This window comes from Geotrypetes seraphini, chromosome 13 (assembly GCF_902459505.1).
Source record: "Geotrypetes seraphini chromosome 13, aGeoSer1.1, whole genome shotgun sequence".
NCBI classification, from domain to species: Eukaryota; Metazoa; Chordata; class Amphibia; order Gymnophiona; family Dermophiidae; genus Geotrypetes; species Geotrypetes seraphini.
The window spans coordinates 17,356,571-17,379,133 of NC_047096.1; the positions used below are offsets into that span (position 1 = coordinate 17,356,571).

The 22,563-nt window shown below is 45.3% G+C and overlaps 1 protein-coding gene across 5 annotated transcripts in view; it reads right to left on the reverse strand.

The window, feature by feature from the left end:
• The window catches only part of PPFIA4 (PTPRF interacting protein alpha 4), a 125,721-nt gene that overhangs the window by 13,845 nt on the left and 89,313 nt on the right, over positions 1–22,563 (reverse strand). For all 5 annotated transcript variants that reach the window (XM_033917485.1, XM_033917484.1, XM_033917486.1 and 2 more), the window contains exons 23-26: positions 20,246–20,421; positions 12,186–12,283; positions 5,721–5,896; positions 1,269–1,337 (exon numbers count right to left, since the gene is read on the reverse strand). In XM_033917485.1, coding sequence (XP_033773376.1) covers positions 1,269–1,337; positions 5,721–5,896; positions 12,186–12,283; positions 20,246–20,421 — 519 coding nt within the window. The remainder of the gene's footprint in view (positions 1–1,268; positions 1,338–5,720; positions 5,897–12,185; positions 12,284–20,245; positions 20,422–22,563) is intronic.

A 22,563-nucleotide genomic window follows, 5' to 3' on the forward strand; every position in this document is an offset into this window, starting at 1 on the left:
GGATCTCCTCATCTTTGCGAACTTGGATTTTCAGCTCTGACAGAAATTAAATCGGGGAGGGGGGGAGGGGGGAGAGAACGACTGCAGATGGTGGATGATGAAATGTGTGTTTGCTGGTTGACTGTCGAGCCGTGTTTTGAGTTCATTTGCGCTCAAAAACAAGTACATCCATCGCAGTTTCACCGTTGTTACAGTAACCCCATACATAGCTTAAAGAACGTTAAACAAATAACTCTCAAATTTTAATTTTTTATCGGTTTTGCAATTTTATAATTTCAATTATAACGTGCTGCGAAATACATTTGTTCCATTTAGCGGGCCAGAGTCCACTATAAATGCGCCTGTTAACTTTCAAAATCCTATATGGTATCCTCCCTTCCTTTATCCCTCTTTCTTGGAATTCCTCAAACCCTAATACCACCAGATCCTCCCACAAATTAAAACTATCCTTCCCCTCGCTAAAAGGCATTTCCCACACAGGAAAGCTAGGGACCTCCCTCCACCTCAAAATCACTGAGCTCTGGAACAACCTTACCTCCCCTCTTCGGAACTTGAGCTCTCTCCAAGTTTTCCGCAAACCTCTGAAAACCTGGCTTTTCTCAAAAAATGTAAGTCTCCCTCCAACTTAGGAATCAAGGAAACTCTTATATCTTGGCATCCCAAGTCGTCTAAATTTTCTTCACACTTCTACCTCTAACCCTCTGTTGTAGTGCCTTCCTATTTCTCCTACTGTAAACCGCGTCGAGCTCTACGAACGTGGAGATGATGCGGTATACAAACCTAAGGATTAGATTAGATTAGATAAAAGCTGTTACTCTCTTGTCCTTTCCATTCTCCCTTCAATAAAGGAAGCATCTCAACCAGGTTGATATACATTGAATAAAACCTGCATTCACAAGCAAAACTTGATTAACAATGATCTTTATAATATCAACAACTTAGTTTACTGACTGTCTTTCTTCCCATGTGGCTGCCTGAAGGAGAATGGAGCATTAAAGCAGGCTACAGACACTTGACAAAACAAGTGGCATGCTCGGGACATCACGTACATCGCTTAGCATGGCTTGAAAGGGCCACAACCTTCTCGGATTATCACAGAGCTGCCGTCTCATCCTCACTCTTCCTCAGTCTATTAAGCCTATGGGGCACGAGTCCAACTGAAAACCCTCTGGTTCTAAGTGGACATCCTGCCAAGACAACGGCCTCCATCTTGGCAAGGCGACTCGAGCTGTTTATGTCATTTGTTAAGAGAGAAAAAAAAGACTCACGCCTTCGTGTTGTCGATCTGACCCTAGTGCCAGCAAGTTGTTAAATTCTCTCTCTAAAACCTGCCGTGCCTGAGGATAGGAAAAAAGAAAATGAATTAGAAGTCGACAATTATTTTTCGTGCTCCTAAGCAAAGAGATAGGTCATCGCATAGACAAAACAAAACTCTTATGCATGGTGATCCACTCTGGCCCAGATTCTATAAAAGATGCCTCAAAGTTAGGTGCCTAACTTAATTTTATTAGTTGGCGCTGATAACTGAAAGTGCCATTAAAAAAAACAAACAAAAACATTTTAAACTATTAATTAGCTGGTAGGCACCTACCGCTTCAACCAACAAGTAGGCATGGGTTAGGGGGTGGATTTGGAGCAGATCGCGGGCAAAGTTTGACTTAGACACTGGCAGATGCCTAACTTAGGAGCACTCGTTCAGTGTGTAGCTGGAGAGGTTGGCGCCCGGGACGGTGACAACTGGCATCGCTGCACCGTGCACCCCTCGCTCAAGCGCCCCTCTCCGCTCTTTCCCACCACTTGAGCACTCCCCCGCCCATCTCATGATCAGCATCTTCCACCTGCTGCTCACGCCAGTCTCGGCTCCCTTCCGACGTCACGTCCTGGTCCCACAACCAGGCAGTGATGTCAGAAGGGAGCCGAGGCCGGCGCGAGCAAGTGGAAGATGCTTCTTACACCAGTGAAGATTTCAAGAGGTACACCGGGGGGGGGGGGGGGGAGAGGCGTTGGTGCCCCCGTGAAGACAGCACCTGGGGCAGCCCACCCCCTCGTCCCCCTCCTTACTTTGCCACCGCTCTCGTTTAGGCCAAGAAAACTCTGGTCCAAATGGCACTTAAAGATTCAGTGTCTAAAATCGCTTAGGCACTGCTAGGCATGATTTTAGCACCTTGTGGATGATTGACAATTGCACTCGACAGGCACCGTTTATAGAATCGAGGCTTTGGTTTCCATGTTCTAGGATCCTTCGTGCACTGTTTCTCTCATCTTTGTGTCCGTGAGGAGTAAAATTTCCCTGGTCTTCATTTTCATCTCTTCTGCTGGCTGCCACCACAGGTTTCGGGCTTCCCATGTGCCCAGCTGTGTGCCCGATCACTACTTAAACTCAAATAATCTGCAGGCATGAGCAGGAGTTAATGGATTTTGTTGAGAGATGAATCCAGCCAAAAGGCAGGACTACCTATCCCTCAGCATAGCAAGGTCCATTATCTGAGAAGGTTAGCAGCAAGTTTGTGCACCCTCTCCCCCGGCTGGCCCAAGAGATGTGAACAGTCAGCTGCCACCCCGCCACCCCCCTCCCAAACAAGATGGCACAATGCATCAGCTGAAGTCAAACAAGCGACTTGCACAGCAAAGCAGCTGTCTATAGGCACTTGATGACTACAAACAATTGGAATTTAAGAGAGGAGGGGGAGGGGGGATTTGATTTTTTAATATCTTTTTTTTTTTTTTTTTAAAGACAGGTTTTTAAGTATTTATCTGAAGCAAGGTTCAGTAGGCTTTTGTGTCAGCTTAGTCGCTGCCTGCTGAATCTGGCCCGCGATTGGCCAGGGCTAAATAGTTTTTAATAAGCATAAAATATTCCTCTGCTCCCTTTAATCCCCCCTAACTTCAGAGGCTGGGGGAGGGGGGGGGATAAGAGCGGGGGATGGAACTTGCTTGTATTTATGCGGGTCCCAGTCAATATTCAGCCAGTGCCTGCACTAGCTCCGGTGGCTTCCATTTCATGTATTCAAAGCTGGTGCCCAGACATGGCTCAGCACTGAAAATTGAGGGCTAATTCTGCTCATGGCAATCAGTGTTTTGGAAAACACTAACCACTGTGACTATTGACCAATAAGTATACAGGTAACGGCACTGAACATATGTAGACAGTGATCATCATATGGATACCCACAATATGCAGCTGTCCTCTGGTTTAGGTTAGGTCACCAATTTGTCTGGCCTACATAAACTATTTTAGCTGGTAGAATGCCCTCACTTCACCCCCCCCCCCCCCCCCCCGGTACCATACAGAGAGTGCTGGAGTAGTCAGAGAAAATTTTTTGTGTGGAAATATCCATACACAGAGAAATTCTATAAGCGGGTGCCTCAATTTACATGCCTGTCGCATGTGTAAGTGCAAAACAAAAGTAGAACCCTAAAACGAGGAGGTACAAAAACAAGGTAAAAATGAAAGAACCTCCCTCACCCCAAGGAGTCTACAAAGTTTAGGGGAAAGAGATGAAGTCCAACTCCACCAAAGCAAATTCAAAAAGAAAATCTGTAACTTAAGATTTTAAAGTGTTAAATGGACAAGCCCTCAGTCACACAGCAACCTCTGGAATATCCAGGGAAAAGCTGTCGCGGGTTTACACCCAGAAAGGTGTTAACTGCGAAACATCCCCGGGCTTGCTCCGAATAATATTTCAAGTGCCTATAAAGTGCAATGTGTGAAAAACTCAAATGGAAAAAACACACACTATCAAAGTAAAGATAGAATTCATCTCTTCCCCCTAAGCTGGGGGCCAAGCAGGAAAGTAAGTGTCCAAATCTAACCAAGCTCAAAAAAACACAGTCTGAAAGAACTTAGCTTCTCCGTGTGTAGTGGAGGTACTAATCAACAAGCAGCAAACAAAGTCTTCGTTCAACGGACTCCGAATCTTAAGTTATAGATTTTCTTTTTGAATTTGCTTTGGTGGAGTTGGACTTCATCTCTTTCCCCTAAACTTTGTAGACTCCTTGGGGTGAGGGAGGTTCTTTCATTTTTACCTTTTTAGCATGTGTAAGTGCAGCATTTAGTGTTAGAGGTCAACTAGATTTCGTGTTTGGCGACAAAACCAACCTGAAATCTAGGTTTCAGCCAAAAATGCCTGTGAATTTTCCTCGGCTCCCCTCTCCCCCTCCGATCACTACCAGACACTCATGCCGCTGTGATTACTCTCCGCCCGACATCAGTAGGCCCCTCCCCCAGGCCTACCTTAGGAAGCCCAGGTGGTCTAGGGACCTCATCGAGGACAAGAACAAACCCAACTCGTTCCTGACCCGTACCGCTGCTCCGTTGGAACTGGCTGCCATTGTGCAACCAGAACTGCCACAGGCAAAAGCGAGTCTCCTGCCTGTGCTGGTTCCAGTCACAAAATGGCTACCGGGATCCCCCACGGCAGTTTTGCAAGGCTGCTGTGGGAAGTCTCAGCAGCTATTGCATTGGAGCAGCAGCATAGGGCAGGAATGAGTGGGGGGCTCATTCTTCCTCCCGAAATACCATTAAACCACCAGGGCTTCCTAAGTTAGTCCTGGGGGAGGGCCTACTGGTGTCGGGAGGGGGGGAAGGGACCAAGGGTGAAAAGACCGGACTTTATTTTGTTTGGGCACGAGAAGGGGCGTTTTCATGTACAGTTTTGGTTTCCACCGAAACGGAGTTGCCAATTTCAGTTTTAGCAACAAATAAAAAAAGTCTGGGTTTGGCCGGGCTCTACATCGCGTACATTTACCCGCGACAGAGCCAGCAGACCACCTAATTGCTATTTGAGAAGAGTGCGGGTAAGTGGCATAGCACATAAATGCAAAGAGGTATATACAGAGGCAGAACATGGGCAAGGTCACGGTAAATTATGCACCTCCCCGATTCATTTACACAACCACCGTTAGGACAGGTCTACGGCTGGCGCAAGAGTGAGAGTGAAATGGCCGATATCAATTATGATCGATTCTGGTGGTTGTGGGAGGACCCTTGAAACAACAGTGGGCCAAACATGTTGGGTCCAACCCACCCAAACCGAACGAACTAAACTGAAGGTTTATGAAGTTAAGATGAACTAAACGATACAAAGCTACGTTATTTGATCTATTTGTATATTATTTATTTATAAAATATAGATGAGGTTGATGAAATAAGTAAGCACTAAGCACTTTGATATGAAATATAAGGAAGTGTGCAATAGTGTAAGGCACAATGCGCTTTCAAAATAGTTGAAAACAAGAAAAAAATGACAGAAAATAGAGAATAGAATGAGCCAATGAGGAAATAACCACGTAAAGCTCGCTGCGATGAAAGTATTTTGAGGCGGTAGAGTGGTGGGGCTGAGGCTCAAAAACTCTTCTAAAATTCAAAAGTTGTGTAGGTGCTCAGAGTACTCAAACCATAATACAGATATCAATTATGTTAGCATTCTATAATGGAATCTCGGCATCCACGTACCGTCATGGAACAGGATGACACCGCACGGTCTCAGGGGACATAAATGGAGGCACCCATTTATAAAACTGCCTCCCACAGTGCTGCTGAAAATTAACAGATATAGGATTTATCCATATACAGTAGCAGCAGCTGATATACAATATACCGTAGTGTTTCTGAATACTGACCTGCTTGTGTATACTTCAGTAATCACCATGGATGCTCTCTTTATTAACCAATATCATATAGTATATCCACCCCCTCCTTAGTACACTGATCATAGTACCTGGGTGTTCTGATTGGGGATTTGTAAGACAAGAGCCAGGCTATTGTGGTCAAAATGTTCATCCAAGCACATGAGTGCTCCATGGACACCGCTGTCACAGAGGTTATTCGCGTACTCCCGAAGTCCAATAGATTGAACCCAGTGAACCACCTGCTCATTGTTCCAAACCAAAACATCTGTGAGACAGGAAAAAGTCAAATCAATACATGGATTTGCTTATGCAGTTTTAAGACTCTCTCTCCCACTTTCCAATATGAAACACCTCCTTGCAGCATGAAACAATCTGGTCCGAGCAAAAAGCACAGTTACTTACCGTAACAGGTGTTATCCAGGGACAGCAGGCAGATATTCTTTACGCATGGGTGACGTCACCGACGGAGCCCCCGGTACGGACCTTTTTACTAGAAAGTTCTAGTTGGCCGCACCGCGCGTGCGCGAGTGCCTTCCCGCCCGACGGAGGAGTGCGTGGTCCCCAGTTAGTATAAGCCAGCTAAGAAGCCAACCCGGGGAGGTGGGTGGGACGTAAGAATATCTGCCTGCTGTCCCTGGATAACACCTGTTACGGTAAGTAACTGTGCTTTATCCCAGGACAAGCAGGCAGCATATTCTTTACGCATGGGTGACCTCCAAGCTAACAAAGAGGGAGGAGGGATGGTTGGCCATTAGGAAAATAAATTCTGAAGTACAGATTGGCCGAAGTGCCCATCCCGTCTGGAGAAAGCATCCAGACAGTAGTGAGTAGTGAATGTGTGAACTGAGGACCAGGTGGCCGCCTTGCAGATTTCCTCTATGGGTGTGGAACGGAGGAAAGCAACAGAAGCGGCCATAGCTCTCACCCTGTGGGCCGTGACAGCACCGTCCAGTGACAGACCGGCCCGAGCATAACAGAACGCGATGCAAGCTGCAAGCCAGTTGGATAGCGTCCGTTTAGAGACCGGTCGACCCAAACGATTCGGGTCGAAGGTCAGGAAGAGCTGAGGGGACAAGCGGTGAGCCCTTGTACGATCAAGATAGTAAGCCAGGGCACGCTTGCAATCAAGACTGTGCAATGCCTGTTCCCCGGGATGTGAATGAGGTTTCGGGAAGAAAACAGGCAACACAATGGACTGGTTGAGGTGGAAAGCTGAGACCACCTTGGGGAGGAACTTTGGATGGGTGCGCAGAACCACCTTGTCATGATGAAAAATAGTGAACGGTGGATCGGCAACTAGTGCATGAAGCTCACTAACCCTCCTGGCAGAGGTGATGGCAATGAGGAAAAGCACCTTCCATGTCAGAAATTTGAGTGAAGTTGTGGCAAGTGGCTCAAAAGGAGGTTTCATGAGGGCAGACAACACCACATTCAGGTCCCAGACGACCGGAGGAGGCTTCAGAGGTGGTTTGATGTTGAAGAGGCCCCTCATGAATCGGGAAACCAGAGGGTGAGCCGTGAGAGGTTTTCCGAGGACAGGCTCATGAAATGCCGTGATGGCACTGAGATGGACTCTGATTGAGGTAGACTTGAGGCCTGCGTTGGACAGGGAGAGCAAGTAGTCCAGAACAGTTTCCACCGCTAAAGAGGTGGGATTGTGATGATGACTGAGGCACCAAGAGGAGAACCTGGTCCACTTCTGATGGTAACATTGGAGAGTGGCCGGTTTCCTGGAGGCGTCCAAAATGAGACGGACAGGCTGAGATAGATTTCCTGGAGAGGTCAGCCCGAGAGAAACCAAGCTGTCAGGTGGAGCGAAGACAGATTGGGATGTAGGAGAGACTGATGCTGCTGTGTAAGTAGAGTAGGAAACACAGGTAGAGGAATGGGCTCCCTGGAGCTGAGTTGAAGCAGGAGGGAGAACCAGTGTTGACGAGGCCACCGGGGAGCTATGAGGATCATGGTGGCTCCGTCCCTGCGGAGTTTGGATAAAGTCCGCAATATCAGAGGTAGAGGAGGAAAGGCATAGAGGAACCGATCCGTCCAATCGAGAAGGAATGCATCCGGGGCCAGACGGTGAGGAGAGAAGAGTCTGGAGCAGAACTGGGGCAGCTGATGGTTGTGAGGGGCTGCAAATAGGTCCACTTGCGGAGTGCCCCAGCGAGCAAAAATGGAGAGGAGCGTGGGAGGATCCAAAGTCCACTCGTGAGGTTGCAGGATGCGACTGAGATTGTCGGCCAGGGAGTTCTGTTCGCCCTGGATATAGACAGCCTTGAGGAAGAGACTGCGGGCCGTGGCCCAGGTCCAAATGCGAAGAGCCTCCTGACAAAGGAGGCGAGATCCGGTGCCGCCCTGTTTGTTTATGTAGTACATGGCGACTTGGTTGTCCGTGCACAGGAGCAGAACCTGAGGACAAAGAAGGTGCTGGAAGGCCTTGAGAGCGTAGAACATGGCTCGTAGTTCTAGGAAATTGATGTGATGTAGACGCTCCTGTGGGGTCCAAAGACCTTGGGTGCGTAGGTCTCCCAGGTGAGCTCCCCATGCATAAGGGGAGGCATCCGTGGTGATGATCATGGAATGCGGGGGCAGATGAAAAAGAAGGCCCCTGGAAAGATTTGAGGAGTTCAACCACCATTGTAGAGATCGCTGAAGAGACGATGTCACAGAGATGGGATGAGAAAGAAGGTTCGAGGTCTGTGACCACTGGTTGGCCAGAGTCCATTGAGGTGTCCTGAGGTGGAGTCGTGCCAGGGGAAGCACATGCACCGTCGAGGCCATGTGGCCCAGGAGGACCATCATCTGTCTGGCAGGAATGGAGTAATGAAGGAGCACCTGACGACACAGGCGGAGCAGATTCCGCTGACGGTCGGAGGGGAGAAACGCCCTCATTAGTGTGGTGTCGAGAACTGCTCCAATGAATTGAAGGCGCTGTGTGGGAAACAGGTGCGACTTGGGGTAGTTGATCTCGAACCCCAGAAGATGGAGGAGAGAGATGGTATGATGAGTGGCTTGTAGCACAAGCGGAGACGTAGGTGCTTTCACCAACCAATCGTCCAAGTAGGGAAACACCTGAAGGTTGTGAGACCTGAGGAAGGCCGCCGCCACAATGAGGCATTTGGTGAACACCCTGGGTGATGAAGCGAGGCCAAAAGGTAGCACTTTGTACTGATAATGGCGATGGTGCACCTGGAATCGGAGGTAGCGCCGTGAAGTTGGATTGATTGGGATGTGAGTGTAGGCCTCTTTGAGGTCCAGGGAACATAGCCAGTCGTTCTGAGAGAGATGAGGGTAAAGCGTGGCAAGGGAGAGCATTCTGAACTTCTCCTTGACTAGACACTTGTTGAGGTCCGAGATCGAGAATGGGACGTAGGTCTCCTGTCTTCTTTGGAACTAGAAAGTAACGGGAGTAGAATCCCCGGCCTCTTTGTTCCGGAGGTACTTCTTCGATGGCATTGAGAAGAAGGAGGGATTGGACCTCCCTCAGAAGGAGGGGGGTTTGAGTTGAAAGAGAAGCAGACTCTACGGGAGGATTGTCTGGTGGAAGAGTCTGGAAGTTGAGAGAGTAGCCGTGGCGGATGATGTTGAGGACCCACTGGTCCGATGTGATGACCTCCCAACGGCTGATGAAAATGTGTAGCCTGCCTCCGATTGGCTGAGGAAGAGGCAATGAGGGTGGAAGACTGGCTAAGCCCTGGAGAGAGAAGTCAAAAGGGCTGAGAAGGTTTGGCAGGAGGAAGAGGCTTGGCAGGTTGATTAGACTGTGCACGAGCCTGGGTGTGTTGGTGTTGGCGGGCCCGCCTAGGTTGCTGCGAAGGTGGGTTGAGCGGCCTAGCGGAGAATCTGCGCTGATAAGAAGTCTGCGGTCGGTAAGGACGAGCAGGAGGCGCCTTCTTTTTTGGTTTAATGAGAGTATCCCATCTGGTCTCATGGGCGGAGAGTTTCTGTGTGGTGGTATCCAGGGACTCTCCGAATAATTCGTCTCCCAGACATGGGGCGTTGGCTAGTCTGTCCTGATGGTTGACGTCCAGATCAGAGACCCTGAGCCAGGCCAGGCGGCGCATAGCCACAGCGATGGCAGATGCACGGGAGGTGAGCTCAAAAGAGTCATAGATAGAGCGCACCATAAATTTTCTCAGTTGAAGCAGGCTGGAGATGTGCTGCTGGAATAGTGGAACCTTGTGCTCCGGCATGTACTTTTGCATGGCGGAGAGTTGCATTACCAGATGTTTCAGGTAGAAAGAAAAATGGAAAGAGTAGTTGTTTGCCCTGTTGGCAAGCATGGCATTCTGGTAGAGCCGCTTGCCAAACTTGTCCATAGTTTTGCCCTCTCTGCCAGGAGGGGTGGAGGCATAAACACTAGAGCCCTGAGTCTTTTTTAAAGTGGACTCTACCAGGAGAGACTCATGGGGCAGCTGGGGTTTATCAAATCCCGGGATTGGAATAACCCTGTAAAGGCTATCCAGTTTACGGGGCGCCCCAGGGACAGTCAGTGGATTCTCCCAATTTTTATAAAAAGTTTCCCGTAGGATGTCATGCACGAGCAACTTTAGGAACTCTTTAGGGGGTTGATCGAAATCTAATGCCTCCAGGAAAGCCTGTGACTTCTTAGAGTCAGATTCCAGAGGCAAGGATAAGGCCCCCGATAACTCCCTGAGAAATTTAGAAAAGGAAGATTGCTCAGGTTTAGATGTGGTATCGGGGGCCGAAGGCTCTTCGTCCGACGACGATGCATCCTCCTCGGTACCGAGGGGGGATTCTTCCCAGAGGTCCGGGTCTCTGACATCGGTGTGCGTGTGTCGAGAGACTGGAGTGGAAGGCTCGGTATGGTGAGTTTTAGACCGAGACTTGCCTGAGCGTACCGAGACGGTACCGGGGGATGAAGACCTGTGTCTGTCTCGGTCCCGGGAAGAACGGTGCCGGTCAGGTTCGCGGGAAGACCGGTGTTCCGTTCGGTCCCGAGGAGGATCGGTCGTCGTCAAGGCGACAGCCTCGGCATGGGCCTGGAGATGTGGCGCCGAGAGAATGGGCATGGAGGAGTCCATAGGTACCGATGGCGTGGATACCGGTTGGACGGTGCGGGGCTCGGGCCGGTCTGGTACCGAAAGTAGCGGTGCCAGGATAGAGGGCAAGAGCTGTTTAAGTTGCTGTTGGAGTTGTTCCTGCAACTTATCCTGGAGGATGGCCGCAATGCGGTCATCCAGGGGTGGCACCGGAACCACTTTTTTCTGCTTTGGTTCCATGGGTGCCGCTCTACGCTCCGGCGATGAGGAGGCCGATGACGAGGCACTCACCGATATCGGAGCGGAGCGCTTTTTGGTTCGGCGTGGAGCCGAAAGAGCTGGTGTCGCCACCGAGGTGGGAGGGCGCTCAAGGGTGGAAGGCTTCTTAGCCGGCTTACCTGGCGCCGGTGGCGCCGATGTAGTTTCAGGCGGTGTCGAAGTGGTCGGTGCCGATTTCGACGGTGCCGCAGTTGAAGAAGTCGAGTCCATAGTCGGGCCGGTGCCGAACAGTAGACTTTGCTGGATTTGACGATTCTTCAAAGTGCGTTTTTTAAGAGTGGCACAGCGGGTGCAGGAGTCCGCCCGATGCTCAGGTCCCAAGCACTGTAAACACCAATTGTGTGGGTCAGTGAGGGAGATCGGGCGTGCACACCGCTGGCACTTCTTAAAACCGGGCTGCGGGGGCATGAATGGAAACACGGCCTCCGCAAAATCGAACCCCGAGGCCTGGATCGTGACAACAGGCCCCGCCGGGGCAAGAACGAAAAACGAAGTCAAAAGAAAATATTATTTTTTTTTTTTTTTTTTTTAAATGAAAGAAAAAAGCACCCGAAGGTGAATAAAAATGAAAAAGAACGTGAGCGGGAAGGTAAAAAGAGGATTTCAATCGGAGTTGAAAAACGCACGTCTTCTTCGCTCCGCGGAAACGAAGAAACTGGGGACCACGCACTCCTCCGTCGGGCGGGAAGGCACTCGCGCACGCGCGGTGCGGCCAACTAGAACTTTCTAGTAAAAAGGTCCGTACCGGGGGCTCCGTCGGTGACGTCACCCATGCGTAAAGAATATGCTGCCTGCTTGTCCTGGGATAACACATATTTCAAAAGCTTGCAAAATGCAAATGGTTGAACCAAACCTATTGGGTGCAGTCTAGGGGGCAGTTTCTACAAATGGGTGGATTATTGGCTTCTTAGATATTCCACTTTATAAATACCAGAAACTGGGTCGAACCTAAAAAAATCTGCTTAACCCATGCATCTCTGCCTTGACACTGGCAAGAAAGGGGCATTTCAAGGATGTGATTAAAGATGAATGGCCAACTCATTGCAACTTTAAATATACAGAGACCAAGCAGTTGGAAACATTGTAGACCATGGGTCTCAAAGTCCCTTCTTGAGGGCCGCAATCCATTCGGGTTTTCAGGATTTCCCCAATGAATATGCATGAGATCTATGTGCATGCACTGCTTTCAATGCATATTCATTGGGGAAATCCTGAAAACCCGATTGGATTGCGGCCCTCAAGGAGGGACTTTGAGATCCCTGTATGTAGACCTACCTTTGATCTCATGGTGAGCTTCTTCCCGTCTCTTCTCCAACGCCTTCCTATCATAGTTTAACCTCTTCAGACACATGATGCCATATTGTAAGCTGGCGCTGTGCAAGGGAAAAGCTAGTTAATACTGTGTAATGATGCAGATTTTGGAAGAAGCAGTTCAGAACTGGTTTATCAGTCTAGTTAAGGTTACCAGATATCTAGATTTACCCAGACATGTCCTCTTTTTAGAGGACATGTCCGGGCATCCGGACGGTTTTTCAAAACCCAGAACTTTGTCTGGGTTTTGAAAAGCTTCCTCTTCAGATCGCATTGGGAGGGGGAATGCATGGATGCAATGCGGTGACATCATGTGCATGCTTGCTTGATGTCATCACATTGAATCCGTGGATGCCCTCCCAACCGCCAAGAATAGGCTGAGGGGGCTGGGTTTGGCAGGGACATTACAGGGTGGAACTGGGTGGGCTTTGGGGCAGGTCTATGGGTCTGGATTTTACACAAGTAAAATCTGGAACCCTAAGTCTAGTACATGAGGGTACTGTGTGTCAATGGGTGCCTAGAAGTTGAACAAGACCCATCTCTTTGTCCCCTGGCCTTTCCTGTTACATGACAGATCTCCAGCTTTCCCTTTATCTCTTTATGGCAAAAACATTCCTTACACTTGAAAACTGTTATTGATTTTCCTCCCACCAGCATCAACAGGAGGTTGTTCCATACACTCACCACCCTTTCTTTTACATAATACTTTTGTGCTACTCTTGAATCTATTCCCTTTTTGCCTTACAGCACTGTCCAAGAAATTATTTTCTACTATGGAGCTGTCAAACTGGTCAGACTGGTATGTTCCAGTCACCACTGGGACAATTCTGTAACGCAAGCATTAACATTTACTTGCCCATTATATAGAAACATGATGGCAGATAAAAGCTAAATGGCCCCTCCAGTATCTCCTCCTCTCTCTAAGGACATAAGAATAGTCTTACTGGGCCAAGCCCAGTAACCCGTTCTAGTACCTGGCCAAAACCCAAGGAGTAGCAACATTCCATGCTACTGATTCAGGGCACTAAATCGATATCAATATTATAGGCTATTTCAGACCGGATTTCACAATGTAACTATTAAAATATAAACCAGTCTCACATATTATATCAATTCAATCATTCATTATGAGCTCTTCAAGATCCTCAGAGAGTTAGAAAGTCCCATTGGTTCCTGTGAAAAAATCACTGAACCCAATCGTCATTGGATCTACCACTGTTAGAGTTTTTGAAGTTTTTCTACTTTTTCTATAAAGTTTATATTTATTTTCACTTAGCTTTATATATTAGCCACTTGGAAGGGGAGCGCCTCTACTGACAAGTACATGTTTCAATCGGATCTTTTCATCAGGGTTGAGGCTCCCGTGGTTAATTATCGTGCTTTATCTCTAGTCGCCCCTCTCCATAGAGTATCATGGTTTCACAGGAACCAATGGGACTTTCTAACCCTCTGAGGATCTTGAAGAGCTCATAATGAATGATTGGATTGATATAATATGCGAGATTGGTTTATATTTTAATAGTTACACTGATTCAGGGCAAGCAGTGGCTTCCCCCATGTCTTTCTCAATAACGGACTATGGACTTTTCCTCCAGAAAATGGTCCAAACCCTTCTTAAAATCATCTACGCTACATGCCTGCCTGTCGCATGCTTTCTTCAATTCAGACACAATGTCTCCATCACCTGTCAATGTTTAGAATAATCACAATAAAAGAGGAAGGTACAAAATATATATCAAATCACTACCCCAAAACAATCAACTTATTAAAAAGTATATACGACCCAGGGTAGTTAATTCCCCCCCACCCCCCAAATATTATTAACTGAAAATATAACCATGGAGTTCCAATATAATTCTTACATATAGTGCCATTTGGGCAAATCATCACACCCTACTCAACAATTAAAAAACAGGGAGAGAAACATCAGTCTTGTGTGTTACCGACAGATCAAGGGGCCTCCTACGAACACAAAGTTATTTCAGGTCCTGCTCTGAAGATCTACATCTTTAATCATTTGAATCTCTACCCTAAGTCCTCAAAAAAGCCCTCATCGAGGCAACATTATTGTAGGATACTGTCATAATAATCACAAAACCCCAACCAATCATAAAAACTCTTTGTGGATTGAAAATATATTTTTTTAAAATTGTTGACTAGGGTGAGGCGATTTGCCCAAATGGCACTATATGTAAGAATTATGTTGGAACTCCTGGTTATATTTTCAGTTTATAATTTGCATTTAATGGCATTTATCTGTGTACGTATGTGCATAAATGCCAAAAGTTCATCTGTGCTCGATTCTGCAAATCTCAGCTTACCTTAAATAGCATGTATTTCCAAGTGGGGCGTATACATGGGCGGAGCCAGGGCAGGGCTCTGAATACTATTTGTTGTAAGTTATGTGCATACTGACAGCATATGATCATGCCTCTCCATTGTTAAGGTTACTTCATTGGCTTCCTGTTTACTGGCAAATTCAACGTAAATGTGCCAATGTAATTTTTAAAATTTTACATGGAATTTTTTCGCCTTTATTACCTCTGTCATTTAACTCTCTTCGGTTTCACACTACCAGGAATACACATAAAGTTAAATTGCTTTTCCCTTCTGTTAAAAAGATTAAAACCCTAGGTAAATTCTCATATTCCTTAGTAAAAGTTTGGAACGATCTTCCTTCGATTATCAGAACGTCATTATCTCTTATCACTTTTTAGAAAAAACCTGAAAACTTATCTCTTTCAGAGATTCTTAACCGAGGACTGATCTAATTGATTGAAAATTTTTCTATTACCTTCATTATTGTTTTATATTCTATTCTTTTAAATCTATGTTAACCAGCTCGAGTCCTTGCTGGAATGATCCGGTATATAAGAGGGAAATTAGATTAGATTAGAATTTACACCAGCTCCATGGCTGCAGTAATGCCCTAGCCTAACTTTTAGGCAAATGTTGGTACCAATGCTTCTTTCTAGAATAGATTGTCAGGTGCTTGGTTATGGAACTGCCCCCATGTGCATTAGGCAATAATGGGTTTTAGCTAGATAAGCTCGGAACACTCTCCAATAGGCAACAATTTTTCCCTCTCAGTAGAGCTGTAGGAGCAGGACATGTAGTAGCAGCTTTCTTCCAGGAAGACCATCCAGAGGAACCTGCAGAGCAAGTTTAAGCTCCAGCAAAGCTGGTTTGGTCATCCATCCCAGCAGGATGGCCTGAGGGGACTCGTTACTATATGCTCCATGTTGGACATCAGTTACGCTGCTGCTCATTTTTACCCTTGATCTTTGTGATTACCCTCTCTTTTGCGTGATGCGGACATTGAACCTTTGAGACTCTTGACAAAGGCATATGCGTGAAACACTGCCAGTGTCGAGTCTTCGCTGTGCTACCTTCAATAAAGTGGAATTCCTTCAAGTCCGTGGCTGAATTATTGACGTCTCTTCCTCACGACTCTTCCGTTGTGTTGTAACTGTCCCCGTTGTCGAGACCCCTTTGGGCTTTTTTCTTCAATGGATAAGGAGAGATACCATGCCATGTGCAAAGACCCATTGTTGGGCCTCACTTGATAAGTGCACAAAACATGGGCAATCGACAGTAAAGCCACCCCTGCATCCTGGAGATTACATTACATTACATTACATTAGGGATTTCTATTCCGCCATTACCTTGCGGTTCAAGGCGGATTACAAAAGGTTAATTTAAAAAGATAGAATTACAATGATTAGCTAGAGAGGTAAGTTGTAGATCTTAAGAGCATTTAGAGGTCGTGTTGTTATTGCTGTTTCAGGAATTTCTTGAAAAGTGTGGTTTTTATTTCTTTTCTGAACGTCCTATAGTCTGGGGTGGTCATCAGAAGGTTGGAGATCTGGTTGTCCAGTCTTGCGGCTTGAGTGGCTAGGAGGCCGTCGTGTAGTTTTGTTCTTTTTACTTCTTTGATTGGGGGGGGTATGAATGGGGAGTGCGTTTTTCTGTGTCTGGTACTGGGTGCTTGGATGAGGCGATTGTTCAGGTATGATGGGCTGTCTCCGTGTAGGGTTTTAAATAAGATGCAGTAGAATTTGAATTGGATTCTTTCTTGGATTGGGAGCCAGTGTGAGTTGATGAAGGCTTCAGTGATGTGGTCATGTTTTTTCAATGAGTAGATGAGTCTCAAAGCTGTATTTTGGATTGTTTGGAGTTGTCTTATCGTAGTTGCAGGACATGGAAGGAAGAGTATGTTACAGTAGTCCAATATACCTAGTATTAGGGATTGTACTATAAGTTGGAATTGTGTTCTTTCAAAGAATTTTCGGACTTGTCTCAGGTTTCTCATGATTGCGAATGATTTTTGAATTGTTTTATTTATTTGCGGTTGCATTGTGCAGCATCTGTCTATGGTCATGCCTAGTAGTTTTATGGTGGTTTGGATGGGATAATTGGTTGTGTTTATGTCTAGGTTGGTTGTGGTTTGGATCTTGTCATTTTCTAGGAGGATGAATTTGGTTTTGTCTTGGTTGAGTTTAAGTTTGTGATTTTCCATCCAGGTTGTGACTGCTTCAAGTGTTTGGTGAAGTTTGTCTGTCATGGTAGGTTTAGAATGATCGTATGGGATGAGGATGGTGATGTCATCCGCATAACTATAGGAGGTTATGCCTAGATTATCCAGATGCGTTCCTAGAGAAGCAGTGTAGAGATTGAAGAGGGTAGGGGATAGTGGAGATCCTTGTGGTACGCCGCAGGGGTTTGACCAGGATTCTGACTTTTCTTTGTTTGATTTTACACTGTAGGTTCTGAGTTTTAGGAATCCTTCAAACCAGGAGTATACTTTATCTGAGATGCCTATTGCATCTAAGATCTGTAGAAGGATGTTGTGGTCTACTAGGTCGAATGCCGCCGATAGGTCCAGTTGTATGAGTAGCATTTTTTTCCCTGTACTAAGTTGTTGTCTGACGGTATCCATAAGGGAGCCTAGTAGTGTCTCTGTGCTGAAGTTTGTTCTGAAGCCTGATTGCATGGGGTGTAGTAGGTTATGGTCCTCTATGTAATTGGTGAGGAGTTTGGCTACTAGGCCTTCTATAATTTTGACATATAGCGGAATTGAGGCTATAGGTCTAAAGTTAGATGGGAGGTTTTGTGGTGCTTTTGGGTCTTTCTGGATAGGGGTGATGACAATTTCGCTGAGGTCAGCAGGGAATGTGCCTTCTGTGAGATCTTAAACTGATCGGTCTCGAAGAGGGAGCACTGTAGACCCTTAGGTGCACCGATGGGCAATGTGAGCAGAATTAAGTAGCAACAGAGATTAAGTACTGAGCTTAAGTGCAGTTAAAGTAACGCACGGAACTGCACCCATCTACCTAAACAATCGCATAAACCGAAACCTTTCACCCAGAATAAGGAGAACCCAGCTCCCATTCACCTACCCACCACTCAAAGGTACTCGACGCAAGAAACTATACGACAACCTCTTAGCGACGCAGGCAGCGAAACTTGACCCCTCCATCTCCAAGCTGCCGACCACAACAACTGACTTTAAAGCGTTCCGAAAAGAAATCAAAACACTACTATTCAAAAAACACATCCCATCAACCTAGCGACGCAGGCAGCGAAACTTAACCCCTCCTTCTCCAAGCTGCTGACCACAACAACTGACTTTAAAGCGTTCCGAAAATAAATCAAAACACTACTATTCAAAAAACACATCCCATCAACCTAGCGACGCAGGCAGCGAAACTTGACCCCTCCATCTCCAAGCTGCCGACCACAACAACTGACTTTAAAGCGTTCCGAAAAGAGATCAAAACACTACTATTCAAAAAACACATCCCATCAATCTAATCCCCCCCCCCTTTTCCTATCCCATCTGTATATTTCTCTCGAACTTACCACTCTTCTGGTAACATCTATTCAATGTCTCTATACTGAATCCTCAATATATAACCGGATTCCAGCTTCTTTTAAAGTATTGTAACCTACTAGATAGGTCTCCTCAATGTCTCAAAACGTCCGAAACCTCAATATGTAACCTAAAACCAGCTTTGTTCAATGTAATGTAATCTCCTGGAAATGTCCAGCTATCTTCTAATGTAATCCGCTTAGAACCGCAAGGTACAGGCGGAATAGAAATCACTTATGTAATGTTCAAAGGAATGGCCCAAAAAGAAATCAGAAAATTACAGATCATACAAAATACATCTATTAAATTAATTACGGGGGCCAAAAAGTTTAATCATGTAACCCCTTTATTATAAAAAGCACATTGGCTCCCAGTTGCACACCGAATATTATATAAGTTATCTTTACTCACCTTTAAATCGTTATTATCCAAAACTCCATCTTTCATTTATAAAGTTCTAATCCCATACACCTCTCAAAAAACTTTACGATCCAATCAACAACTTTTATTGGTCATTCCCTCTCTCAAAATCATAAACACCAGAAGACAGTATATCTTCTCTGTCACAGCACCACAAACATGGAATTCTCTCCCACTTTATTTAAGGGAGGAGAAAAATCTTGATAAATTCAAAAGCCAACTCAAGAGTTTTCTTTTTAAAGACGCTTTCAATATTTAATTGAAATGCCAATTGCTCTTCACAACTCCCTTTCATTTTAGTCAGCTATATATATATATATACTATTTGTAAATATGTAATTTGTTTTCCCTGCCGTTTTGTGTTTTTACCCTTATCGGTCCCTCCTTTCCTATTATAAATTGTATTTCTTCCCCCTCTATCCCAATGTTTCCTGTCAAAAATTGTCTAGTTTTTAAAATGTTTTTTTATATTTTTATTATATTATTGTTAATATTTTATCATTTATTTTCTGTAAATGTAAATCGCTTAGTAATTATGATAGGCGATTAATCAAATAATGAATAAACTTGAAACTTGTAATGTAATATAACGTAATGTTAAGTGTCATCTGCACACCAGTTTCAGAAGCGTTTTAATGATGAGTCGATGTGAACTGCCTTTGGGAAGGCATTCTCAGGGGCATATTTTGGGCAAAATAATGCATGTAGATTGCACTGTCCAAACTATGCACTTTTACCAGAAAAAGTCTATGTGCACAAAAAACAGGAGCTAATGTCCACAGATCCTCTGTACCCACGGCAGATTTCAAAGGAAAAGTACACCGATACTTTCTCTTTGAAATTTAGGCAAAATCCGCCATGAACCTTAGAACAGACAGTCTGGAAATATCCCCCATGAGGTTAAAAACTATTGTTAAGTAAGAAAGAAAGTACAACTTGACAGTTTAGTGTCCTTCACAGAACACTGTGTGTGCTTTTCGAGTTTCATAAAGATGTATGGAGATTTTAAGGTGAGCAACTGTGAGAAAAGTGAAGACACGTGATTCAGCATCACAAAGGAGGTTATTTTTATTTATTTATTCATTCAATTTTCTATACCATTCTCCCAGGGCAGCTCAGAACGGTTTACATGAGTTTATTTTCCCTGTCTGTCCCGGCAGGCTCACAATCTATCTAATGTACCTGGGACAATAGGGGGATTAAGTGACTTGCCCAGGGTCACAAGGAGCAGCGTGGGTTTGAACCCATAACCCCAGGGTGCTGAGGCTGTACCTTTAACCACTGTGATACTCTAGAAATCAAAATGTAAAATTGAGCCAAGTATAGGACAATCAAGCCATTGTGACATCACTGATGAGGTTGGCTCTTAGGCATGGGTGGAATGAGGCATTATGACATCACAGCTCTGGTTATCAGAGGCTGAAACTTGTCACACTATTTACTTATTCAATTTTCTATACCATTCTCCCAGGACAGCTCAGAATGGTTTACATGTGTTTATTCAGGTACTCAAGCATTTTTCCCTGTCTATCCCGGCGGGCAATGGGGGGATTGAGTGACTTGCCCAGGGTCACAAGGAGCAGCTGAGGCTGTAGCTTTAACCACTGCACCACACTCTCCCACTCAATGGGTTAATTAGTTAACCCATTAACCGAACACTGTGCTATGCAGGACAGCCCACTCCAAATGCGGTCTTGTTTGTACAAACAATGAGAAATCTATGCAAGCTCACCGATGGAAACTGTCCACCATCTTTAGGTGCACACGGAGATCTTTCTTGGTTAGATGGTCCAGCATCCGTGCATCAACCAAGCACTCCATGAAGTAACTGCGATACTGAGGGAGTCCTAGGCTAGGAAGCCAGTAATTCCCAATCCACTCATGGTTCATATCGCCATATGCAAGAGTCTGAAAACCAGACACCAAGATGTGAACTGTATACAAGATAACAGCGATAAACATGACAGGAGTATTTCAATATATGCAACATTTTACAAGATAAATTACATGTCAACAATTATTCCCATCACAAGGAGTTCCCAGCCTGAATCTGTGAATAAAGAGGCTAATAATATATTTATCCTAAAGTAGTGGTTTCCAAACCTGGTCCTGGAGGCATCCCAGCCAATCGGTCTTTCAGGATATCTACAATGGCTATTCATGAGAGAGATCTGCAAGCAATGGAGACAGTACATGCAAATCGCTGGCATGAATTGACATTGTGGATATCCCGAAAAGCTGATTGGTTGGGGGGCCTCCAGAGCCAGGTTTGGGAACCACTGTCCTACAGAGAGCTGCTAGATTAGATAAATGATGGAGTTATGGAGCAGCTGGTTCAAGAACCACAAGAGGGAAAGCTTTTTTAGACCTAGATCTTAGTAGAACTCAGGATTTGGCTGAGATATATTGATGAGATCACTTGGCAATAATGATCAAATTTGACTTAACTGAAGGGAAGGAAATGTGCTTACATTTAACTTACAAAAGGGAGACTATGAAAATGATTATTACATTACATTACATTAGTGATTTCTATTCCGCTTGTGCCTTGCGGTTCTAAGCGGATTACAAATTAGAAGATATCGGACATTACCGAGAAAATTATATAGATTACATAATATAGTTGAGAAGTTACATATAAAGATTCAAGTAGTTATAGAATGCAGTGGAGAAAAACAATATGTTCGGGTAATAGAAGAAGATTTTTTGGGAAGGTGAGGTTTGAGGGAATGACTGATGTGCTCTTTGCAGGGGAGAAAGCATGTACGAGTGGGAGGAGATTAGTGGGTGAGGACATGTTTTTTGAATAGGACTGTTTTGATTTCTTTGCGAAACACTTTGATGTCTGTTGTTTTGATCATCAGTTTGGTGATGGTGGGGTCAATGCTCAATGTTGGCCCTCGAGGGCTACAACCCGGTCAGACTTTCAGGATGTCCACAATGACTATGCATTAACCTAAAGCCTAAGCTTGGGTGGGGGGGGGGGGTCAGTTAATTAAATAGCTGCCTGTTGAATAACTCAAAGTCTTAAAACCAGCTATTAAATATTTAATACAAACAAGTATTATCTGAATCAATTCAATTTTAATATTATCTCCCACAATTCATTTCATTACAGTACAACTTATCAATACAGTGGTGCCTCACACAACGAACTTAATTCGTTCCAGGAGCAAGTTTGTTATGCGAAAAGTTCGTTATGTGAAACGCGTTTTCCCATAACAATACATGTTAAAAAAAATAATTCGTTCTGCAGCATAAAGTATGCTAAGATGACATAAAAAAAGATAAATTTGTCAAAATGGTGAAAATGGTGGTCTTGCTGAGGCCAAACTCTTTGACGAGGTCACACTGTTTTACCCCACATTCACTCCTTCTAATTATTTCCCGTTTCATTTCAACAGAAATCACCTTCCTGCTTCATGATATATAAAAAATATTGAGTTTATCTTAAAAGGACGACTGTATACAGTGAGAGAGGGCAGTTAAGTGCAGTGCCTGCGCGGAAGGATGCAATACATCGGCAGCTCGGGCGACTTCGTTGTGTGAAACGAAGTTCGTTGTGTGAATCAAGACATGAAGTTCGTTGTGTGCAGCGTTCGCTGTGCGAGGCGTTCGTTGTGTGAGGCACCATTGTACTTAATTTATTAATAAATGTCAGAATAATTTAGTCAGTGAACCTAATCCCCATCAACTCACACTCACTTCCCAACTTTCACACACATACTACAGTCATTGTGATTGCTTTTAGCCAAAACTGGATCTTGATTAGTTCATGAGTTCTTTAGTCCATGTTCATCTAGTCATAGAGGCTTCAAACTGAGAGTTGCACGACAGTCTAGCACAGTGTTTTTCAACCTTTTTACACCCATGGACCGGCAGAAATAAAATAATTATTCCATGGACCGGCATCGGTCCGTGGACTGGCAGTTGAAGAACACTGGGCTAAGTCGTGGGCCAGACCCCGCCCATCTCTGCTCATCTCTACCCAATCTCCACCCCAGACCCCGCCCCCATAATAGTACTAATTGCACCTTGCACATCCCGTGC